Source organism: Syngnathoides biaculeatus, chromosome 20 (assembly GCF_019802595.1).
Source record: "Syngnathoides biaculeatus isolate LvHL_M chromosome 20, ASM1980259v1, whole genome shotgun sequence".
Taxonomy (NCBI): Eukaryota; Metazoa; Chordata; class Actinopteri; order Syngnathiformes; family Syngnathidae; genus Syngnathoides; species Syngnathoides biaculeatus.
In genome coordinates this window covers 1,381,369-1,406,032 of record NC_084659.1, presented here as the reverse complement: position 1 = coordinate 1,406,032, position 24,664 = coordinate 1,381,369, and the positions used below count along the sequence as shown (strand labels likewise).

The following is a 24,664-nucleotide window of genomic DNA, read 5'->3' as shown; positions in this document are numbered from 1 at the left end:
GTTATAGGAAAGACTAGTGGTGGCTAGACTCAGGACAGAAGTAAGTATCTGGGAGCAACAGTCTGGCTTGATGCCAAGAAAGAGTACCACAGATGCATTATTTGACTTGAGGATGCTAGTGGAAAGGTACAGAGAATGTCAGAAGGAGCTACATTGTGTCTTTGTGGATCTAAAGAAAGCCTATGACAGAGTACCAAGAGAGGAACTGTGGTACTGCATGCATAAGTCTGGTGTGGCAGAGCAATATTAGAATAGTACAGGACATGTTATGATGGCAGCAGAATAATGGTGAGATGTCCCTTAGGTGTGACAGAGGAATTTAAGGTGGAGGTGGGACTGCATCAGGGATCAGCTCTGAGCCGCTTCTTGTTTGCAGTGGTAATGAATAGGCTGACAGCTGAGGTTAGACTGGAATCCCCTTGGACCATGATGTTCGCAGATATTGTGATATGCAGTTTAAGCAGGGAGCAGGTGGAGAAACAATAAGAAAAATGGAGACATGCACTGAAAAGGAGAGGAGTGAAGATTAGCCCAAGTAAAACAAAATATGTGTGTGCGAATGAGAGGGTTGTAGGGGGAAGAGTGAAGCTACAGGGAGAAGAGATGGCGAGGGTGGACGACTTCAAATATTTTGGGTCAACAATCCAGAGCAATGGTGACTGTGGTAAGGAAGTTAAGAAACAGGTCCAAGCATGTTGGAACAGCTAGCGGAAGGTGTCTGGTGTGCTATGTGACAGAAGAGTCTCTGCTAGGATGAAGTGCAAAGTTTATAAAACAGTGGTGAGGCCGGCCATGATGTACGGATTAGAGACGGTGGCACTGAAAAAACAACAGGAAGCAGAACTGGAGGGAGCAGAAATGAAGATGCTGAGGTTCTCACTTGGAGTGAGCAGGTTGGATAGGATTAGAAATGAGCTGATTAGAGGGACAGCCATAGTTGGATGTTTTGGAGACAAGATTCGAGAGAGCAGACATCGATGGTTTGGACATGTTCAGAGGCGAGGGAGTGAGTATATTGGTAGAAGAGTGCTGAGGGTGGAGCTGCCAGGCAAAAGAGCGAAAGGAAGACCAAAGAAAAGGTTGATAGATGTTGAGAGGGAGGACATGAGGACAGTGGGTGTTAGAGAGGATGATACACGAGATAGGCTTAAATGGAAAAAGATGACACACTGTGGCAACTCCTAACGGGACAAGCTGAAAGGAAAAGACGACAACGCTCAAAGTAAGTAATGGTCTCCAGGATCCAAATTTCACAAACAGGTTCAAAACATCAGTACATAGAGCAATTTGGAAAGAATTAACTCAATTTCAAATGCAACATTTTCATCACAAAAACTGAGAATGAAAAACTACTGTCATTGCTGGTATGGGAAAATGTAGGCACTATCCTAGAAAGTGTTCGTAATTAGTCAAAATTTATATTTTGTAGCTGTTAAGTGTAATCTCAACTTCAAAATTAAAACTTTTCAGGAAATTTTAAAAAACAAAAAAAAAAACAATGCAAGCTCATACACAGATTGTTGAGATTCCAAAGCAGTAACATAGTAACTACAGTAATGTCTCGAGTAAAATGTGTCTAGTATAATGCTCACCCCTAATGTTGACCTAAAATTTTTTTTTTTTTTTTTTTCCAATAAATGGTACTTTTTTAGATCTTCACATATGCATTACAACCTTTTTGGTCACTTCTATTCACACCAGCACACTTGTGTGTCTGAGCCTGATATTTATAAGAGAATCTTTGACCACAAACTTGGCAGGAAAAAGGTTTCTCACCAGTGTGCCTTCTTTTGTGACTATTTAAGTGTCCCTTCTGAATAAATCTTTGGCCACAAACTAAGCAAGAAAAAGGTTTCTCACCAGTGTGCGTTCTTTCGTGACTATTTAGGTGTCCTTTCTGAATAAATCTTTGGCCACAAACTGAACATGAAAACGGCTTCTCACCCGTGTGTTTTTTTGTGTGTATTTTTAAGGTTTTCTTCTGAGAGAATCTTCGACCACAAACAGAGCAGGAAAAAGGTTTCTCACCAGTGTGTATTGTTTTGTGACTTTTTAAGTTTCCCTTCTGAACAAATCTTCGGCCACAAACTGAGCAGGAAAAAGGTTTCTCTCCAGTGTGGGTTCTTGTGTGTATTTTTAAATCTCCCTTCTGTGTGAATCCTTGACCACAAACTGAGCAGGAAAAAGGTTTTTCACCGGTGTGTGTTCTTGTGTGTCTTTTTAATGTTCCCTTCCGTGAGAATCTTTGACCACAAACTAAACATGCAAAAGGCTTCTCACCTGTGTGTATTTTCATATGTCGTTTCAAATTGCTCATAGAAGAAAAAGCTTTCCTACACTGAGAACATTTCCACCTTTTGTTGGCACTGAGACATGTCAAATCACTTTCCGACTGTGCATCATTATCATCATCATGACGGTCTGTTTGTAATCCTCCACTGTTGCACTCTCTATTACTTGAGCTGTTCCTGCTTGGAGGCTCTACCCCTTGTCTCTCCTCACTTTGACCTTCATCTTCACTCTTCAAATGGACACCAGTGGAGGGAACCTGGATGATTTCCTCCTGCTCTTCCTCTTTCAAGTGTAAAAACTCTTCCTCCTCCTCTTTGATGCATTGAACCTCTTCACCCTCCTCTTCCTCTTTGATGTGACGGGACACTAATTGCTGCCGCCCTGGAAGAAGATTTTCACTGATCTCTGCAGGACAAATGAGAAACAGAAAACGGTCAGATCGAATTTGTTTCAAATATTTTATTGCAACTGTAAATTTACCTGCACAATCTATTAGTTGAAAGTAACACAATTACAGAAGATAGCCACTGTTAGAATGACTTATGTAGTGATATAGGACAAATGGTTTTAGCCACCAATTTAAAAAAAACAAAATCAGAACTGAAATGCAAGAGTTTACACGTCCGTAATTCATTTAAAAATGATCTTATTTTGCTCAGTACAATGAAATTGTCAATCATTTTCAACACCATCGATCAGTATTGTCAATTATTAATTGCTCTTAAAACGTCCCATTTTCCCCATCAGAAAAATTGAGCCATCTTGGTGTATTATCAGTGGCAGAAGTGGAAATCAAAATCCCTGCATAGCTAGAGTGGAAAAAGCAATTCACTCACAGTGGTAGTATTCGCTCATATTTTCTATCAAGTCAATGTCAGGTGAAATTTGACCAGTTTTTAGGGGACAAAAAAAGATAATCCTGCTGCTTCATCATTTTGTTCAAGTTGGTGTGATACTTGACTTTGCGTTCCTCCACCCATTTTTTTCCTGCTCTGTCCAGGACCGAGTATCAGCATTTTCCTCTCAAAAGAAAAATATAATAATATAATTTTGAGAAATTACAAATTTTATTTTAATGCCTAATCTGTGAGGATGGACACAAAAAAATAACAATGACGGACCATTCCTTTTCCTCCTAGCGTGGCTCTGCTGTAGTCTTTTTCCACTGAAGCACCTTGTTGCAGGTGTTTGAGAAATAAAACAGCTTCCGTATGTGTCCTTGGCATTCTTTGTTTTCTCACAAACCGACATGCAAGCTTCGATTATTTTTGAGAACTGTGGGGGACACACCTGCCATCCCGTGGTAATTAGGGTAGACGACTGCTCCTCCGTGGGAGGTACAAAAAGTAGCTAAAGCAACGCCTTTTGATTCAAGATTTGAACAACTTTTCAAGTCTGCAGTTTTTGTCAACATGTTCAATGGCTACATCTATTACTGTTCCCTTGCTACCACCGGGTTCACTTTACGTGGCCTTGCTATAACAATTATTTTCTGTGTGTAATTTTTTTACAGTGTGGGAGGCTTTTTTTTTTTTTTTTTAAATACACAATGAATGGGCATTGGGTTCTGCATCCTGATTCGCTCAGGGAAACCGCGCATCGCGTAATGCATTTCGATTGGCTCAGGGACTGTAAATCATTGTCAACCACTCAAAGTATTAGACCGCCGCGCAGGGGGCCACCCCCGCTATGCCGACAGCATGCATGAAACACATCATGGTCTCTAAGCCAAGAAGTGATAATGAAGGGCAGGCACCACGTCTTCTGATTGTCCAATTGCGGCAAAGAAAAAAAAAAAAATGGAAAAAAAAAAAAAAATAAGCACCAATCACGACCTGTATCTTTACGCTTGAGTCGCAAGAAAACGCTTATCCTGTATAAAATGGAGGAAAACGGATGCAGTGATGTTGACATATTTATTTCTCAAATATTTACTTTATTATAAATTATTTATTTTATGTTTTTTAATCTTGGGTTTCATTCTAGAATACATTTGTGTCCTTTTTTTTTTTTTTTTTAAACGACGAAGGTTTGAATTTGAGAGTGTTTAATCGAGCAGTCACCTTATTGTGGTGGAGGGGTTTGTGTGTCCCACTGATCTTAAAAGCGATGGAAAAAGCCATGGCGAAAAGATTCTAGGTCAGGGACCAAACAAAGTATGACTCCAAAACCCCTATGACAAGTTCAAATATTGGATCTCTGTCTCCCTTGCCTGAACCAGGCCAGGAGGTGGGGCTCCAAGGCGAGCACCTGGTGGCCAGGCCTGCACCAATGGGGCTCGGCCGGGCACAGCCTGAAAGGGTAACATGGGTCTCCCTTCCCATGGGCTCACCACCTGTCAGAGGGGTCATAGGCGTTGGAGGCGATGTGAGCTGGGCAGTGGCCAAAATCAGGTACCTTGGCAATCCGATCGCCGGCCACAGAAAACTAGCTCAAGGGACATGGAATGTCATCTCTTTGGCAGAGGAGGAGTCTGAGTAGGTGCATGAAGTCAAGAAGTTCTAACTAGATATAGACGGACTCTCCTCTACGCACCACTTGGGCTCTGGCACCAGTCCTCTTGAGAGGGGTTGGACTCTGTTCCACTCTGGAGTTGCCCACAGTGAGAGGCGCCGAGCAGGTGTGGGTATACTCATTGCGCCCCTATCCGGGAGAGGCTCAGTGTCGTGCCACTGCTCCTCCGCATTGAGAGGAACCAGATGAGGTGGCTGGGGCATCTGATCCGGATGACTCCCGGACGTTACCCTGGTGAGGTGTTTCGGGCATGTCCCACCGGGACAGAGAACCCAGGACATGCTGGAGAGGCTATGTCTCTCAGGTGGCCTGGGAATGCCTCGGGATCCCTCCGGAAGAGCTGGAAGAAGTGGCTGGGGAAAAGGAAGTCTGGGTATCCCTGCTAAAGCTACTTCCCCCACAAACCAAGCTGGAGAAGTGGAAGAAAATGGATGAATGAATAAACAAGAAATATGAGAAAATATTAATGCCTATCTGAGAAAAGTTTTAAAGTGTGTAGTTAGGGATTTAAAAGCCTTAAAATATGGGGGAGGAAAAAAAAACAACTTAGCAACTCAGCTTTGTGCACATAAGGGCCCGTATTTCAAAACCACGCACATTCACGTTGCTCATTTTTGTCTTTTTTCGAATGACAGGGCACATTAACACTTTTTTTTTTTGCGCTGCGATCACCACCACGCAGCAAAACAAGGGGTACAGCAAAACTGTGTGGGGCAAGCAGCCTGCCCTCGTTTGGCAGTCCGGTACTTGTGGCAGTCAACAATGGTCTACAGTCCCTGAGCCAATGTGAATCCAGAATGTGCAGTTTCCCTCGCGAATCAGGATACAGAACACAATGCACAATCGTACATTGCTTAAAAAAAATAAATAAATAAATAAATTACACACACGCACACACAAAAATCTGTGTAATGAATTAATGCCATTTATAGTCATTCTTGCATGTCTTGAAGTAAATTTGTAAATATTTGACGGACAAACTTATTGAAAACAAAAAGAAAAACGTCTGAGACAGACATGGACTGTAATCCCCAGTACGGGATACACAACAAATTTGTTCTTTCAATCTTGCACTCTGTTAGACTGGGTTATGGAAAAAGGTGTGTTGATGGTCACTGGTGCTCAGAACAGGAGAGGAAGTGCGTGGCAGGCTTGCTTGAGGTATGTTCGTGTACTTTTAAGAACAGAGCAAGGATGCAACACGTTATGCAGCCAGGCAAGGGAGTTGTTGCGCTAACGGTTGTGCGTAAACATGCTGCCATTCTTTAAAAACATGCTTTTAAGTTTTGTTAAGGGTGAAGTAATTTTATTTCAACAAAGTAATTTAATGACAACAAGGGAGCACCCAAAACTTCTGTCATGTAATGTTTGCTTGACTGATTAGAATATGTGACCCGACAAGAGCAGTCATTTCCAAAATTTTATGGAGCAAGGGAACATATTTCACAAATGGAAAATCTCACAGCACACCAACAAATAAAAATGTCATAAAAAAGTAGATAGATCAATTGCTGCATGTATTTATTGCCATCTACAAGGAGACCATTAAATTTCGTCTGTCACTTTACCTCACGAGTATAAATAGATGAACAAAGATTATTTGTTGTCAATATATATTTTCGAGCAATCAAGTACACAAGTATATCCAGTAAATGAACAGGTTATTTAAATAGACTCATTGTGATTGGAACAGGTATCATTTTTCCAAACTTGCTGATCAGTGATCGGCCCCCAAAATCCCGATATAAAGTCTAATTTGCATACAATAAGTGACACAATATTCTCACTGATGAAGCTCAATAAATCCAAACACAGATTCTCTAGCATCGATGACCATGTCTCAGTTGTCATTCGCCGAACCACCTTAGACATTCAGCCAGATTTCAACGCACCTTGTTCAAGACAAAGACAGACTGGATGATTCTCATTTTAGAGGTAAAATGAAGGGATTATTGTTTATGAGTATTACTTCTGCAGGAGCCTTTTCTTATGTGGCATAGGACTTATTTGAACTATATATTTAAATTTGGTGGAATGACGAACGTCTCTAGTTACGAAAAAACAGTGTCAAATGGGTTGCCATGCTATAGGAAATTTAACAAGTCTTATGTTAGTACCCAAATACGAGCCGTATCGTTCGCGTAGAAGCTGCTCGGCCCATGTTTAGCCTAGTGCGCTAACAATTTTACCTAATCCCTTACATCCACATATCCTTTGAAAAGTCATATCCATTATATTTTCACACAGGTAGTATGTGATTTGTGTACCTTATGTGCTGATTGCGTTTATTTGATAGCTTTTATCTGACTTTAACATAGTGTGTGAATTATGTATCTTGTATGCTGAGTTTGTTTATTTGATTGCTTATTTTTGTCCATCTGCAGCCTGAATTCAATAGAATACGAGCAAGAGAGAAGATGCCAGAAGAATGGCGGAAAAATGTGCTAGGTCCCATTTTCAAGAAAAAAAGGCAATGTTCTGAGCTGTGGAAACTACAGAAGAATAAAGATGATGAGCCACACAATAAAGTTACGGGAAAGAGTAGTGGAAGCTAGACTCAGGACAGAAGTAAGTATCTGGGAGCAACAGTATGGTCTCACGCCTAGAAAGAGTACCACAGATGCATTATTTTCCTTGAGGATGTTCATGGAAAAGTACAGAGAAGGTCAGAAGGAGCTACATTGTGTCTTTGTAGACCTAGAGAAAGCCTATGACAGAGTACCAAGAGAGGAACTGTGGTACTGCATGCGCAAGTCTGGCATGGCATAGGAATATGTTAGAACAGTACAGGACATGTATGATGGCAGCAGAACAGTGGTGAAATGTGAGGTTGGTGTGTCAGAAGAATTTAAGGTGGAGGTGGGACTGCATCAGGGAGCCGAGCTGAGCCCCTTCCTGTTTGCGGTAGTAATGGATGAAGGCACGCACTGGAAAGGAGAAGAATGAAGATTAGCCAAAGTAAAATAGAATATATGTGCATGAATGTGAGGGGCGGAGGAGGAGGAGTGAAGCTTAAGGGAGAAGAGATAGCGAAGGTGGATGACTTCAAATACTTGGTCAACAATAGAGAGTGTGGTACAGAAGTGAAGAAATGGGTCCAAGCAGGATGGAACAGTTGGCAGAAGGTGTCTGTTGTTCTATGCAACAGAAGAGTCTCCACTAGGATGAAGGGCAAAGTTTATAAAACAGTGGTGAGGCTGCCCATGATGTACTGATTACAGATGGTGGCACTGAAGAAACAACGGGAAGCAGAACTGGATGTGGCAGAAATGAAGATGCTGAGGTTCTTGCTGCGAGTGAACAGGTTGGATAGGATTAGAAACGAGGTCGTTAGAGGGACAGCCAAAGTTGGATGTTTTGGAGACAAGGTGAGAGCAGACTTCGATGGTTTGGATATGTTCAGAGGCGAGAGAGTGAATATGTTGATAGAAGGGTGCTGAGGGTGGAGCTGCCAGGCAAAAGAGCGAGAGGAAGACCAATGAAAAGGTTGATGGATGTTGTGAGGGATGAAATGAGGACAGTGGGTGTTAGAGAGGAGGATTCATGAGATATGATGGAAAAAGATGACACGCTGGGGCGAGCCCTAATGGGACAAGCCAAAAGGAAAAAAGATTTTATTTTTTCCTCTTTAATTGGGCACGGGTAAAAAGACTGCTATAATAAGGTAATTGCAGGGTAACGTCATCAATATTACGTGGACGCTGAAGAAGGGTTAGTTGGCTGTGCAATTATTCCTTAACCCTAAAATTCCTTGTTATAGAGATGAAAGTGGACTTTGGTGAAAATTCCTGAAAATACAGATGCGAGCAACAGGGGGGTCTGGGGGCATGCCCCCCTCGAAATGTTTCAAAAAAATGGATGGCTGTGATCCATTCAGGCAAAAATTGAAAGTAAAATTTCCAAGTCCTGACCAAAAAAAAAGAAGTTCCCCAAGGGCCAGAGATATATATGAGATATATATAGAGGAAGGGCATCCGGGATAAAAACTGTGCCAAATAAATATGAGCGTTTCATCTGAGATGACACGCTGTGGTGACCCCTAACAGGACAAGCCTAAGAAACTTACTTACTTACACACAGTCACTCACACTTGAAAAATGTACGCAGATAAAGTTGCGGGTGTGATTAGGGATGGCCTTAAAATAATTGACTGGATTAATACAACATAACTGTAAATTAAAAATAAAATAAACAAATGCAAAACTAAATTTTTTTAACTCAGAAATGATCATTTCCAATTTCAACTGATACAAGTAGAACATGATATAAAACGGTATTTAAAATTTTTCATCAATAAAAATTCTTGATCTGACAAACTATCTGAAGAAAAGTTGAATGCACTGGCCTGTCAAGGAATAAACACGAACGATCTATACTCGCAATGTTTTGAAAATGCTGAAAGTTTAGTTCAACATAATCGGCGTCCGTGGCAACATTGGAACAAACATTCCTGCTGGCAATCGTGACGTATTGTTAGGGGGGGGCGGGGGGACGCATCACGAGACTGCCGTAAATAGGGGGCGCTCAACGTATTGACCACACCAGAATGAAGCGACGAGGTGGAAGATAGTCTTTTTTTTTTTTTTACGCCGTCACACTGCCTCGCGATCGACGCAATGAGAACCCCTGGTTTAACTGAATTTCCTTTGACATGGCTCATGATGTTGATGACTTTCGACGTAAATGCACTCGCATTTCGTGATGCAGTTCTGAACATGCGCTTTCGTACATGCTCGGTACGGTTCACTTGCATTTCGTGTTTCCAGGTGAACACCGGTTGTTTCGGAGCAAGCTCGTTTAGTTAACAACGTTTATGAAATAAACACGTAAATTAATGTCAAGACCACACAAAATAGGCGACGTGTTGAGAGAATGCGAGGGGAGGGGCATTATTGTTACTAGTGATAGTGCCTCAACATGGCTACGCTCGTGAAAGCAAAACAACTAACTCAAACGCATGTTCGTTCAATGTCGTCAACTAATATCCAGATTAATTTTAGGCAATTTTTCCTCAATTTTCTGGAGCAATTTTCATGAAAATTTAAAAATCCGGAATTCCGGGAAAATCCAGAGGACTTTCATCACTGTTACTAAATTAGGCTTTGAGCTTCACAGGACTTGATCACCACACAAAGGCTCAATCAAAATGTTATACTTTCCCCGTAATCTAATGCTTTTGAATACTTTTAACATTATTTCATTTTTATTACTATTATATACTCAATTTTACTTACCCTTAGTATCATATTCATTATTATCTTTTATTGATTTATGTTCAATTAACATCAATTATGCCTAAACATTGCAATTACCCCTCCGTACAGGGCACTTAACCACGCCTCCTGAAGTGACGTCACGCCACGTGCGCTCACGTAAGACAAACAGTAAAAATGGCAAATACAATACAATCTGAACTGAGACAGACTCTATGCTTCTGATTTCATTCAAATCAACGATATATTATAGATTCTAAATACAATATATTCTTAACTGAAAGAGACGCCACGCTTCTGATTTCATTCAATCATTCACACGTAGCAATGTTATGCAAGTGGAGAACGTCTCATTCATTTATACGAGACGTGTATTAAAAATAAAATTTAGGGCATATCTTCGCGCAAACAGTCTGGTTAAGCTTCGGCCGCGAGCCAGCAAGAAATCGATACGTTTGTGCAGTCCAATCATCGCTAAATATCGCCCAACAAAGAATAAGTGTGTCAATCATTCACACGTAGCGGTGTTATGCTAGCGGAGAACGTCTCATTCATTTATATGAGACGTGTTTTAAAAATCAAATTTAGGGCATATCTTCGTGCAAACACAGTCTGGTTAAGCTTCGGGCGCGAGCCAGCAAGAAAGCGACACGTTTGTGCAGTCCGATCATCGCTAAGTATCGCTCAACAAAGAAGAAGTGTGTCAATCGTTCACACGCAGCAGTGTTAAGCTAGCGAAGAACTTCAAATTCATTTATACGAGACATGTATTGAAAATCAAATATAGGGCATACCTTCGTGCAAACATATGTGTTCCGGTTGATATTAGATATATTGTCACTAGTTACGAAGGAAATTCAGTATACGAAAGCAATGGGCGCTGGATTCCCCAAACTCCAACGAACATAAACATCCTCTATCTTGGTTTGTGTGGCGCAATGGAGCTGCTCTTCTATTGGCTATCACGTAGCATCTCCCTGGCATCCCATTGGTTAGGAGGGACGTCAATCTTTACCCATGATGCAGAATCCATTTATCCAATTTTGAGCTGCTTATCCTCACAAGGGTTCCGCAAGTGCCAGAGCCGATCTGCCCAGTTTTGTGGATTACTTCTACAGGAGTATTACCTTATTTGACATATAACTCATTTGACCTATTTCTATCAATATTGACAAAATACTTTTATTCCAATTACCATTACAAGCTATTCAAAATATAAAATTTAATGCATTTTATAATGGGACCAAGTTTAGAATTATGTCATTATAAACGGTGCGGCCCTCTGACACATGCAGCAATCACACACACACACATATGTATACACACATATGTATATATACACACACGTATATACATACACACATACACACATGTATATATACACACACGTATATACATACACACACGTATATACATACACACACGTATATACATACACACATACACACACGTATATACATACACACATACACACACGTATATACATACACACATACACACACGTATATACATACACACATACACGTATATACATACGTATATACATACAAATGCAGCTCTATGGGGGCACAAACCAGTGCAATCTGTAGGCCGGTCCCAAGCCCGGATAAATGCAGAGGGTTGCGTCAGGAAGGGCATCCGGCGTAAAAACTGTGCCAAACAAATATGAGCGTTCATCTAAAGAATCCCATACCGGATCGGTCGTGGCCCGGGTTAACAACGCCCGCCCCCGGCACTGCTAACCTGCAGGGCGTCGGTGGAAATTCAGCTACTGTGGGTCGAAGACAAAGAAGAGGAGGAAACCGGATCCAGCGTCAGAAGAAAAAGAGGAATGCACAGAGCCTACAACTGAGTGTAGGGACTTTGAATGTTGGGACTATGACAGGAAAAGCACAGGAGTTGGTTGACATGATGATTAGGAGAAAGGTTGATATTCTGTGCATCCAAGAGAGCAGGTGGAAAGGTAGTAAGGGTAGAAGTTTGGGAGCAGGGTTTAAATTATTCTACCACGGAGTAGATGGGAAGAGAAATGGAGTAGGGGTTATTTTAAAGGAAGAGCTGGCTAAGAATGTCTTGGAGGTGAAAAGAGTATCAGATCGAGTGATGAGACTAAAATTTGAAATTGAGGGTGTTATGTATAATGTGGTTAGCGGCTATGCACCACAGGTAGGATGTGACCTAGAGTTGAAAGAGAAATTCTGGAAGGAACTAGATGAAGTAGTTCTGAGCATCCCAGACAGCGAGAGAGTTGTGATTGGTGCAGATTGTAATGGACATATTGGTAAAGGAAACAGGGGCGATGAAGAAGTGATGGGTAAGTACGGCATCCATGAAAGGAACTTTGAAGGGCAGATGGTGGTGGACTTTGCAAAAAGGATGGAGATGGCTGTAGTGAACACTTATTTCCAGAAGAGGGAGGAACATATAGTGACCTACAAGAGCGGAGGTAGAACCACGCAGGTAGATTATATTTTGTGCAGACGATGTAATCTGAAGGAGGTTACTGACTGTAAAGTAGTGGTAGGGGAGAGTGTAGCTCGACAGCATAGGATGGTAGTGTGTAGGATGATTCTGGTGGTGGGTAGGAAGATTAAGAAGACAAAGGTAGAGCAGAGAACCATGTGGTGGAAGCTGAGAAAGGAAGAATGTTGTGCGGCCTTCCGGAAAGAGGTGAGACAGGCTCTCGATGGACAACCGAAGCTCCCGGAAGACTGGACGACGACAGCCAAGGTGATCAGAGAGACAGGCAGGAGAGTACTTGGTGTGTCATCTGGTAGGAAAGGGGAGAAGGAGACTTGGTGGTGGAACCCCAAAATACAGGGAGTCATACAAGGAAAGAGATTAGCGAAGAAGAAGTGGGATACTGAGAGGACTGAGGAGAGGCGAAAGGAGTACATCGAGATGCGACGTAGGGCAAAGGTAGAGGTGGCAAAGGCTAAACAAGAGGCATATGAAAACATGTACACCAGGTTGGACACGAAAGAAGGAGAAAAGGATCTCTACAGGTTGGCCAGACAGAGGGATAGAGATGGGAAGGATGTGCAGCAGGTAAGGGTGATTAAGGATAGAGATGGAAATGTGTTGACTGGTGCCGGTAGTGTACTAAATAGATGGAAAGAATACTTTGAGAAGTTGATGAATGAAGAAAATGAGAGAGAAGGAAGAGTTGAAGAGGCAAGAGTGAAGGACCAGGAAGTGGAAATGATTACTAAGGGGGAAGTCAGAAAGGCACTACAAAGGATGAAAAATGGAAAGGCAGTTGGTCCTGATGACATACCGGTAGAGGTATGGAAGCAATTTGGAGAGATGGCTGTGGAGTTTTTGACCAACTTATTCAACAGAATACTAGCGGGCGAAAAGATGCCTGAAGAATGGAGGAAAAGTGTTGTAGTTCCCATTTTTAAGAACAAAGGGGATATTCAGAGCTGTGGGAACTATAGAGGAATAAAGTTGATGAGCCACACAATGAAGTTATGGGAAAGAGTAGTGGAGGCTAGACTCAGGACAGAAGTAAGTATCTGCGAGCAACAGTATGGTTTCATGCCTAGAAAGAGTACCACAGATGCATTATTTGCCTTGAGGATGCTCGTGGAAAAGTACAGAGAAGGTCAGAAGGAGCTACATTGTGTCTTTGTGGATCTAGAGAAAGCCTATGACAGAGTACCAAGAGAGGAACTGTGGTACTGCATGCGTAAGTCTGGTGTGGCAGAGAAGTATGTTAAAATAGTACAGGACATGTATGATGGCAGCAGAACAATGGTGAGGTGTGCCTTAGGTGTGACAGAGGAATTTAAGGTGGAGGTGGGACTGCATCAGGGATCAGCTCTGAGCCCCTTCCTGTTTGCAGTGGTAATGGATAGGCTGACAGATGAGGTTAGACTGGAATCCCCTTGGACCATGATGTTCGCAGATGATATTGTGATATGCAGTGAAAGCAGGGAGCATGCAGAGGAACAATTAGAAAGATGGAGGCACGCATTGGAAAGGAGAGGAATGAAGATTAGCCGAAGTAAAACAGACTATATGTGCGTGAATGAGAAAAGTGGAGGGGGAAGAGTGAGGCTACAGGGAGAAGAGATAGCGAGGGTGGACAACTTCAAATACTTGGGGTCAACAATACAGAGCAATGGAGAGTGTGGTCAGGAAGTGAAGAAACGGGTCCAAGCAGGTTGGAACAGCTGGCGAAAGGTGTCTGGTGTGTTATGTGACAGAAGAGTGTCTGCTAGGATGAAGGGCAAAGTTTACAAAACAGTGGTGAGGCCGGCCATGATGTACGGATTAGAGACGGTGGCACTGAAGAAACAACAGGAAGCTGAACTGGAGGTGGCAGAAATGAAGATGTTGAGGTTCTCGCTCGGAGTGACCAGGTTGGATAGGATTAGAAATGAGCTCATTAGAGGGACAGCCAAAGCTGGATGTTTTGGAGACAAGATTCGAGAGAGCAGACTTCGATGGTTTGGACATGTTCAAAGGCGAGAGAGTGAGTATATTGGTAGAAGGATGCTGAGGATGGAGCTCCCAGGCAAAAGAGCAAGAGGAAGACCAAAGCGAAGGTTTATGGATGTGGTGAGGGAAGACATGAGGGCAGTTGAGGTTAGAGAGGAAGATGCAGGAGATAGGCTAAGATGGCAAAAGATGACATGCTGTGGCGACCCCTAACGGGACAAGCCGAAAGGAAAAGAAGAATATATATATATATATATATATATATATATATATATATATATATATATATATATATATACATACACACACATATACATATACATATAGTGTGTGTCCCATCTGACTTTGAGCTAAAGGTGGCCCACAGTCAGTCACAGGGCAGGATGTAACTGACAAATAAGAATATCATTCAAATTAGAATGGACACAACAAGTGAACCAACCTGCTCTGCGTAGAACAATTCGAGGCTGCAGATTGAACACAGCATCCAGTAGTTCACCTTGTGGCTCCTCCTCTTTTTTTGGTCCACAAACTTTTTCCTCGTACTCTCCAGTCCTTGCACACATTTTCACAACACTTTCTGCACTACATAAGAGGGATAAGAAAACCAAGACAAAATCAGACATCTTAATTCTATCAAGATTCAGGTTTGGACATTGTAGGTTAAAGGGTTACTGCCATGAAATGGATGATTTTTAGTATGTTATTAATGAAAAGTCGCCCGCCAATATGGGCCCATGCGTTTTTTCCCCCCACCACCACAAAACATGATTTTGATGTATACAATTTTTTGTAAATCCCGCCATGAAAATCCTCTCTGGGATTTGCTTTCGAGAAGAAGCAGGAAGTGACGTACAGGACAGAGGTGAACCCTAGTGGACTCGTTTGTTTTCATTACTTTTACCTCCGGGAAGGGAGCTTGTTGGTCCTTCGTGTTAGCCAAAATGCCGGCTCATTGCATTCCTTGACATTGCTTGAACACTCGGGAGAATGGAATTACCCTTCATAAGTTTGCAAGAGACCTGGTTCGTTGTGAAAATGGATTGCACGGCTGCAGAGGACGAGAGCTTCGTGGGTTCCAAATAACAGGTATGCAGTAATGCGCCGCGGCTCGACGGTGTCCAACAAGTAGTGCGGCGGCTTTGAACATACCCCTAAAAGCAGCACGGCTCGGCTTCATTATATGCCACCACGGCGCAGAAAATCAGCCACACCGGCTGAGGCGCCGCGTTCGGCGGTCACTGCTTCTGCGAACGCTGCGTGTCGGGCTTTGGGGATGGGGCCGGCTCTGAAGAACCCAGCCGAGAATGCCTCACTCAGCCGTGTGAGCGCATAAAGTGCCCCGGCTCGACTGTGTTGCTCAGTACTGCAGCATCTGTGAACACCCCCCTAAAGCAGGACGGCTTAGCTCCGTCATAAGACACACCGGCCGGCTGCGATGAACCGCGATGGCTCATCTCCGGCGCGGAAGTGGATCGGACGGGGATGCGGTTTGGCCGTGATCGCATATCATCTGAGTATGGCTCGAAATAATAGTGTAATATTACCCCGAGGGCTCGAAACAATAGTGTAATATTGCCCCGGTAACTTCACTCGTTTGTGTGGTGTTCTCCTTTTCGAAAAGAGCTTCTGTGTCAGAAGGGGTGTTTGTCTCCCATAGTTAGGGTGCACCTCGTGTTTTCATTGGCGAATGTACGGGTGACGTCACGGACGGAAGACGCAGCCAATATGGCGACCACTTGGATATCGTAGAATGATACTTCTGCAACTTTGAGCATGGATCACGCGCTCTCTGCTCACATTTATTTTTCGTGTAGACATTGAACTGAATAATGTTATATGTATTTTTCATTACAATACCTATTTTAGAATGTTTACAGGGATGACCCTTGGGCTTTAAACACAGTACATTGGTGAAAATGGCAAAGCACAAAAAGTCAACAAAAGGAAGCTATTTTTTTCTTGTACTCTCGGAGGACAGTTTGTGATGAAACAAACAAAAGCACTCAGAATCCATCGATCCAATTTCTGAGCCGCTTATCCTCACAAAGGTCCCAGGACTGCCAGAGATTATCCCAACTATGTTCGCACAGGAGGCGGGGTAAACTCTGAACGACGAATGGTAACAATGCCGTGGCAGCGCACACCGACACATTGAGCTCCCCTGATTTATGTACGATATTAAGTTATTATGACGCGGCTCTTTTGTTACGTTCTTAGAGAAGGATTACGTCGCCGGACGTGGACTGAGCTTTTTATGATTGGTGCTTTCGGAGAAGTTGGTGACTATACAGTACATCTCGTTATCTTGTGTTACACAGTTCTAAACTGTCTATGTACTTCTATTTTGTTTTGTGTTGTATTGCATTGTATGTGTGTCTCTGTGTGATTAAATTGTCTTAAACGCAATACAATTGCTTTGTTATATGTTGCCGGTTTGACCAAAGGGATTTATTCTAAATTCACACATAACATATGCTATAAACTGTGCAACAAATTAGTCCCCCACAACTATTATTTTTTTAATAGCCCGATACATGCAGACCTGTATTTTAGAAGCCACAAAGCTCTCATCCTTTACACCTGTGCAATCCATTTTTCACAACAAACTGGGTGTTTTGGAAGAGTGTGAAGAATGAATCCATCCTCGCGAGTGTTCAAGCAAAATCCAGCAACACAACGAGCTGGCATTTTGGCTAACACGATGGAGAAAAAAAAAAAGGGATTTTTCGCCAGTACAAAAGTATATATATATAAGCTTCTAGAAGCTTAATGTATGTTAGCACCCATTATTTCTTTCTTATTGTAATGTTGATTTGACCTTCGGAATACAGAGCAGTGAATCCAAACCTTTTTGAGTCAAGGCAGATATTTTACAATTTAAAAATATCGCGACACACCAACAAAAAAGAATGTCCTGTAAAAGTAGATGCTTTAATTGCTGTATTGTATTGTACTGCAATCAAATATAAGACCATTAATTAGTTCTGTCGGTAACTTTACCCCACTGGCATAAACTCGTTAAAGATGTATTTTTTATTGTTAATATATATTTTATGATTGAATACGTCCACAAACATACTGTATAATGTATAGTAAATGAACAGGTCATTTAAATATAGTCATCTCTACATCTTTTGATCGGCTTTTTTTTAACTCGCTGATCGTGTTAAATCGAGTTTTTAGGAGAAAATCTACACAGACACGAGGAGAACATGCAAACGCTAAACTGCCGAGGAAGGGATTTGAACCCTAGTTCTCAGAACTGTGTGGCAGACGCGCTAACCGAATTTCTCCGACAATCGAGAACATTTTACGCTCAGAAAAATTCGAAAGAATTTCGTTGTTGGCATGTGTTTTTCTAAGCACACTTAACTGTCACTCTTGTCAATCCTTAGCAGCCGGTGGCGACAAGAAGAAGACTTTACTTCAGGCTTGATTTTTGATGAGAGAAGACGTGTTGATTACAAACGCGTCTCTTCGTTAGCAAGCTAAGCTACGCCGAGACGACTCCAACCGTACACGAAGATTGCATGAATGACGTTTTGGTCCACTAAAGTAGTGATCAGGGTCGTCCCCCGTCGAGTATTCACAAGATTCGGTCCAAATTCAGGAAGATTTCCGAAAGCCGATGGAGTATCCTACCGCATGGTGAGAAGAAAAAAGCCATCTATTGCCAAGGTTCCCTTGCGCCACAAATATTTAAGGCAACAGATTACCGCTGCTGCCCCTTCAAGATAAAAGCCTATCTTTAGACTCCAGGGAGAGGTACATTAAGAGAGGAATCCACCCAGGAAATCAATCCACAGCCTGGTCAATGTTGAACAACACTTCACCAAACACGCTAAAGAATTTGCGTTCCCTGACCCCGACACAAACTCCGGCGGCTGTGGGTGAGACAACTAAATCACCACAAGACCCTAACCCCGTCAAGACGGTCTTGAAACGTTTATTTAAGAAAAACGTTTGTTTATCCTTTTTTTTTTTGTCAATGCATTAAAGGTTGGTGTTGGTTTAGTTGTTGTTCAGCTGCCAAGAATTGCGGGAATTTCACTTATCGACCACCCCAATTAAAAACAAAAACAGTATCCATTGCTTTACTTAAATAATAGTGTTAAAGCAGCAATTTAGTGCTGAATTGACATGACAACACAGTACAGTACGTGCCCCAATTTAAAAAACAAAAAAAAAGAATCTATTGCTTGGTAAGGGCTACGCCATATAATTTACAATTACATCAACATGAACGAATGACTTAAATAATAGTGTTAAAGCTGAAATTTAGTGCAGAATTGACACAGTACAGTACGCAAGTTTTCTTTTCCTAAAATGATCAGTGGAAAACCGCGCCCCCTTGCCATTTGATTGGTCCCTGCAAAGTCCCTCGCTTTTACCTCGAGTGCGCCACCTTCGGTGGCTGAAAGAAAATCACATTGATTATCCGCGTTATTCCAAAACAATGGATATTATGATTATCACACCCCTAAACGCATTAATGCTGCTGCACTTTGAGTTGTGTTTGCTGTCATGCAAGGTGCTATAATACCACTGCTGTTACTACTATTACTACTACTAATCCTAATACTAATAATAAAATTTGCCGGGAAAAAAAAAAAAATATATATATATATATATATATATATATATATATATATATATATATATATTTGGCTTATTTTACAGTAATAGTAGACTTCCTCCATGTCAGCAGGGAGGATAATTGGAAATCTTCCAGCCATTTGTGTACCTCGTCTTCGGTAGTAATTCTTAATTTAATTTGGGCCCTAAATTGTCCTTCAGCAATCTTTTCATATGTGCAGAATAAATGTTCATAGCCCTCAGGTAACAGTTTCTAGAAGAAGAAAAAAGAATATCTAAAGTTACAACACGAACTTTACCTCAATAGTTTAAGCATCTATCTCTTCGACCATCCATAGCCCATCAAACACAATTAAATCATAGTTCAAACACACTTCAATCATGGCACAATAATCCCTGAATCCTGCAAGGAAACCATATTTGGTTTCAGAAGAAAACATGCATTTTCACAAACGGACATGCATAGAAAAGTGCATGCAGTTAATTAGCTATCACAATGTAAACGTATCTATTTGAACGTTATTATTACAGCATTAAGTGTAGTCCTTACGCTGTGGCGACCCCGAAAGGTACAAGCCGAAAGAAAAGAAAAAGAAGAATTATAGTCCTTACCTCCAAACGTTGACAATTGGTGTTCCCACTTTCTGGCTGCTTGCAGTGTAAAAACTTGTACCTTTTCCCCTTGTTTCACAGTGTCAGCAGGTGTTAAGCATCCGTCGGGGATGCATTTCCCTCAGTGACCGATGGTGTCGTGTGTAGTGCAGAAGCAAACAAGAGAAGAAGAGGGCGTTGCAGGGACCAGTCAAATGGCTTGGGGGCGCGGTTTCCCCCTCATCATCTTAGGAAAAGAAAACTCACTTGCCTCACGGTGCCTTAAAGTGGGGGTGACATCCCTATAAACATTCTAAAATAGATATTGTAATGAAAAATACATATAACAGTATTCACTTCAATGTCTATATGAAAAAAAAGTGAGTTGAGAGTGCGTAATCCATGCACAAAGTTGCGCAATTGAGTGTCCCTCGGCATCCAAGTGGTCGCCATATTAGTCGCGTCATCTGTCCTTGACGTCATCGTCACTTCCGCCTTTGAAAACGTGCAGTGCCTGCTACTATGGAAGCCAAACAACAGAGATATTCGCATTTTTGTAACCCCCCCTCTGACACGGAAGCTCTTTTCGAAAAGGGCAACACCAGTGAAGTTACCGGGGCAATATTTCACTATTGTTTCGAGCCCTCAGAGCAATATTACACTATTGTTTCGAGCCATATTCGGATGATATGCCATCACGGCCAAACCGCGTCCCGTCCGATCCACTTCCGCGGCGGAAATGAGCCATCGCGGCTCATCGCAGCTGGCCGGTGTGGCTTATGACGGAGCCGAGCGGTGCCGCTTTGTGTTCAAGGTCGAGCCGGCGCGCTTCATGCTCGCACGCGACTGAGTAACGCACTCTCGGCTGGGTTCTTCAGAGCCGCCCCCGTTGCAAAGCCCGACGCGCAGCCTTCGCAGAAGATGTGACCGCTGAACCCGGTGCCTCAGCCGGTGTGGCTGAGTTTCGGCCCACCGTGCTATATAAGGAGGGGGTGGAGCCGAGCTATTTTGCAGGCTGAGTGAGACATTGTTGGCTGGGCGACGCGCACATCGACACATTTCATACCCCCCGGATCTTTTGTTACGTTATGAGAGAGACCGATTACGTGGTACGCCCCAAACTATAATTTTTTTCTCTTCTTTGCGGAAAGCAGGCGAGCAACCTTGTTTCCAAGCAGGAACCTCAAATGTATTAAGAGAATATAATGACTGCACCTACTTTGAACCTCGGTACCAAGAACTGTGATGCCAACAGTCGAACAAGTTGCAACATTGTGCTGCCTGAAAATATTCCATGTTTCGCTGTTTGTTTTGCTTTGCACACCTGCCCACTTGTAACTCCACCTGAACCCATGGGCAATGCAAACTAACAAGGTGGTTTGGTGGTCCTGCTGACAGTCATCATGCAAGCAACAGTTTTAGTTGTGTAGTCCAGTAGTTGTGATAATGTGATAGTGATGAAATATTTGCTTTTCAGCCAGATTTTGTCCGAGTTATATTTTGGATATGTCAGCCTGTCACAGCGAGGAGGAGCCAATGACTTTGTGTCATTTATGTTTTCCTTGGTGTAATTCTTTCCATATTGAAAGTTGTATGGTTAACTTCTTTTTTTGGGGGAGGGTAGTTTTGAGTGACAATAGTGACAGAGAAATCTGTTGGAGCATTTATTTAAAAAAAAGACCAGTGAAATGCCTCATCGAGTAAAGAAGACAAACATGTCTTCAATAATTCAAAAAGGTAAAAGAGTAATTCTAGCAGATTGATTTCCACATAACATAAACAAACAATTTTTAATTGACTGCATCACAAATATATTGTGTTTGTGTGTGCGTGTATGTACTACATAAGATCACAAAGACCTTTCTGTCGGTCTCATTTTGTGACAGAAATACTTTGGCTGGCTGTCATAACGTCGGATGACCCACGACGAGGATCAAACGCGTTGTTTCACTTCATGTCCCGAAACTGCAGCTGATCTTATTTGATCCATATAATCTGAAATATCCGGCTGATTGTTGTAATATTTTCAGAGGTTGAAGTTGCCAAGAGTCGAGGTGTCTGCATAAATTTTGGTGATGATTGTTGACTGTTTTTGGGTTCACGTATGAGGCCTGAGAGGATGTGGCACTCGCCCGCCGTGTTTTTGTGATTTTAATGATGACACCCAAATAAATTGATTTGTTCACATACTAAATAAGTGATTGACATGTTTTTTGGGTACCAACTGTTGTTCATGTGGTGGAATGATAGATGACAGCAAAGTATGATATACTCTCATGCCAATGTGAACAAAGCCGAGTTTTTAAACTCAACCAAGATGTTTTCTTTTTTAATGTCCAGATAAGTTCTCGAGCCACCACACAAAACAAAAACAACAACAAAAAAAGTATAAAGCATGAAGAACCATACTTTCAACACTGTATGCATTTTGTCCAATGTTTTAGTGATGTCAACATCAAATAAGCAAATGATTGATTGGAATCTGGTGTAGTAGACTGTCAAATGTATTTGCGATCTTTCATAAATGGCTTGTTAAAGCAGTGAGTATGACTATTTGCTTGTCCAGTATATCAAAGGCATTTTCCCCATTAAAAATTAATGTCTTTCACCCAGTGGAAAGCTTCCATGAACAAAATGCTCTCAACTTCATGAAAATGCGGACCAAGGAAAATGGCCCAAATGAAAAAATCTCCAAATCTGGGGCACTGTGGAGGGTCACCAGCAGACGGCCTCTGAGCTCCACAATGAGTGACGATATGATGTCACACTCTCCCCACTGACGAAGAGATGATAAAAAGTTTGAAGGGGATTTGACATGTCACACTGACATCAAACAATGGAAATTTTCTGTATGGGAAAGCTTTTAGTACTTCCGTGCATCCATTTTCTTTGCCCTCTGTCAGCTGTGGCAAATTTTATTTTACTGAGGGAATCCATTTCATACAAGTGCGAACCCAAATGTCTGATTTTTCTCATTCTAGGTTCTCTACACACCATTCTATCCATCCATCCATCTATTTTCTTTGCCACTTATCCTCACAAGCGTTATGCGAGTGCTTGAGTATATCCCAGCTGTCAATGGGCAGGAGGCGGAGTACACTCTGAACTGGTTGCCAGGCAATCGCAGCATCTAGAGACAAACAGTCGCACTCACAATCACACCTTGGGAAAATTTCAAGTGTCCAATTAATGTTGCGTGTTTTTTAGTGCAACTTTGCAACAGCAAGGCTGGAGAGCAGAGGTACACCTGTTGGAAGTTGGCTGCAGAGGGTTTATGGCCTCCTCAACATCCAGGCTCCTCAGAGAGTTGGGAGTCCGAGGGAAGGCCCATCGGGAGGCTGTCAGAGATCTTTCCAAGGCGGTGATAAAGACCAGCCAGTGGCTGTGGATAAAGAGGAAAGACCCCATTTGGGCCTTCAGGAGAGTTCATGGCACCTAGGAGGAGAACCTGGGACGCTGGGATTCACTGCTGAACCCTCTCGAGAGTGTCGTGGGCCTATCAGCAAAACACTTGATGATGGAAGGAAGCCCACTTAATAACCCGCAGGGTGCCATCACTTATTTGGACATCCCACAGAGCCTCATCGGAGCCGAAATATGTATGAACAGAAGTACATTAACATCTAGTGCTACATAATACACCTGGGGACAATTTAGTCTCAAATTAATGTTGCATGTTTTTGGGGTGTGGGAGGAAACCGGAATCCCCAGAGAAAATCCATGAAGATATAGGGCGATCATGCAAACACCACACAGGCAGATCCGGGATTGAACCCAGGACTTCAGAACTGTGAGGCCAACTCTTATACAGCTGAACCACCGTGCCACACAGTAGAATCTATATTCTAAAAAACCTACCAATAACTAAAACTGAAATGCCCTGGCAAACAGCTCCCCACATGCCCAGTTTGCATCTTTTCTTTCTCTCTTTCTTGGTCCTCTTGCATTCGAGAGAGTCTGGCTGCAAACCTCATATCTTAGGCTCCCCACCTCACATCTCAAGTCCCATCATGCAGACCTCAACCATCAGGCATGCAACTAAGGAGAAGAGAAGAATTTTGTGTAATATTTCTTCTTCCACAGAAATCGCATTATAACCAAAAATCTATTTTTCTCCCCCATCTTTTTCCAATTTCACAAATTTTACCTGCTCCTGGTCAGTCAACTTTTGTGCCTCGTTGAGCATAGGTGTCAAACTCAAGGCCCGGGGGCGATGATTTTATGTGGCCCGCAGAGCCAAATCTATAGTGTCAATTTACACGATTCTTGCGAAATCTGTACCAAAATTTCAAATTGACATTATCATAAATGAAGTTGAGATATTACAAGCATTTTTGTGTTACCAGTTGAAAAACACATTACCCTTGTTTTCTGATTCCAAAACTAGTTCATAAATTGATCATGTGGATGAGACGATTCAATATTTTTATTGTTTCATAGTCAAAACAGCCCTTTGAGGGAAGGTGGAACTACAATGTGGCCCACGAGAAAAATGAGTTTGACACCCATGTTCTAGAGGTATAATTTTCCCTTAGGATGCGCAAGGTCCTGGGTTAAAATCTCAGACGACCTCTGACAAAAGGTCTTCCTTGACAATTTCCAATTGTTATGTGGTATACTATTTGCCAAAAAGGTTGATACTTTGGCTCCTTGGTCTTGTGCAGTGATTCTCAGTGGTTTTCTGTTACAAGCCCCCACAGGAAAAATAAAAATAAACTGCAAACCTCCTCACCCGTAGCCTCCACAGTACATCTTGAAGTAACATTGTACATAAGAGATAGTCTAATGTAACCTTATAAATATTGAAGAAGGTACAAAAGAAAGATATTGATCCATTTACAATAAAGAAAACATTTATTTGTGTTCATCATTTTCACTTGGAAGGTGCTCAAAAGTTGCATGCAACATGAAAGCAAAGGTGTCATCTTGTGGTTCGTTGGTCGGGGGGCAACATTCTTGCTTAGGGTGAGAGAGGTCCCAAGTTCAAAGACCTCGGGATCTAAAACACT

At 42.2% G+C, this 24,664-nt stretch overlaps 1 protein-coding gene across 5 annotated transcripts; it reads right to left on the bottom strand.

The window, feature by feature from the left end:
* Nucleotides 1–1,223: 1,223 nt before the first annotated feature.
* Nucleotides 1,224–18,265, bottom strand: LOC133493294 (gastrula zinc finger protein XlCGF8.2DB-like). 5 transcript variants are annotated; one of them, XM_061806517.1, is made up of 4 exons: nucleotides 17,988–18,265; nucleotides 17,837–17,899; nucleotides 14,908–15,050; nucleotides 1,224–2,697 (listed from the first exon to the last, which is right to left on the bottom strand). In XM_061806517.1, exons 3-4 carry the CDS (start codon nucleotides 15,029–15,031, stop codon nucleotides 1,649–1,651), a joined length of 1,173 nt encoding a protein of 390 aa, XP_061662501.1. In that variant the 5' UTR covers nucleotides 15,032–15,050; nucleotides 17,837–17,899; nucleotides 17,988–18,265; the 3' UTR covers nucleotides 1,224–1,648. The 5 variants fall into 5 exon arrangements, with proteins under 5 accessions (XP_061662501.1, XP_061662500.1, XP_061662499.1 ...); XM_061806516.1 differs by having other exon boundaries at nucleotides 14,908–15,045; nucleotides 17,842–17,899; XM_061806515.1 differs by having other exon boundaries at nucleotides 17,842–17,899; nucleotides 17,988–18,264.
* Between the last annotated feature and the right edge of the window lie 6,399 nt (nucleotides 18,266–24,664).

What these genes read in the sequence shown, in the direction of transcription:
- LOC133493294 (XM_061806517.1), bottom strand. Translation starts at nt 15,031, where the DNA reads ATGTGTGCAAGGACTGGAGAGTACGAGGAAAAAGTTTGTGGACCAAAA. An exon ending in AATTGTTCTACGCAGAGCAG is followed by an intron (nt 2,698 to 14,907) that starts GTTGGTTCACTT and finishes TTTGTCCTGCAG; the next exon opens with AGATCAGTGAAAATCTTCTT.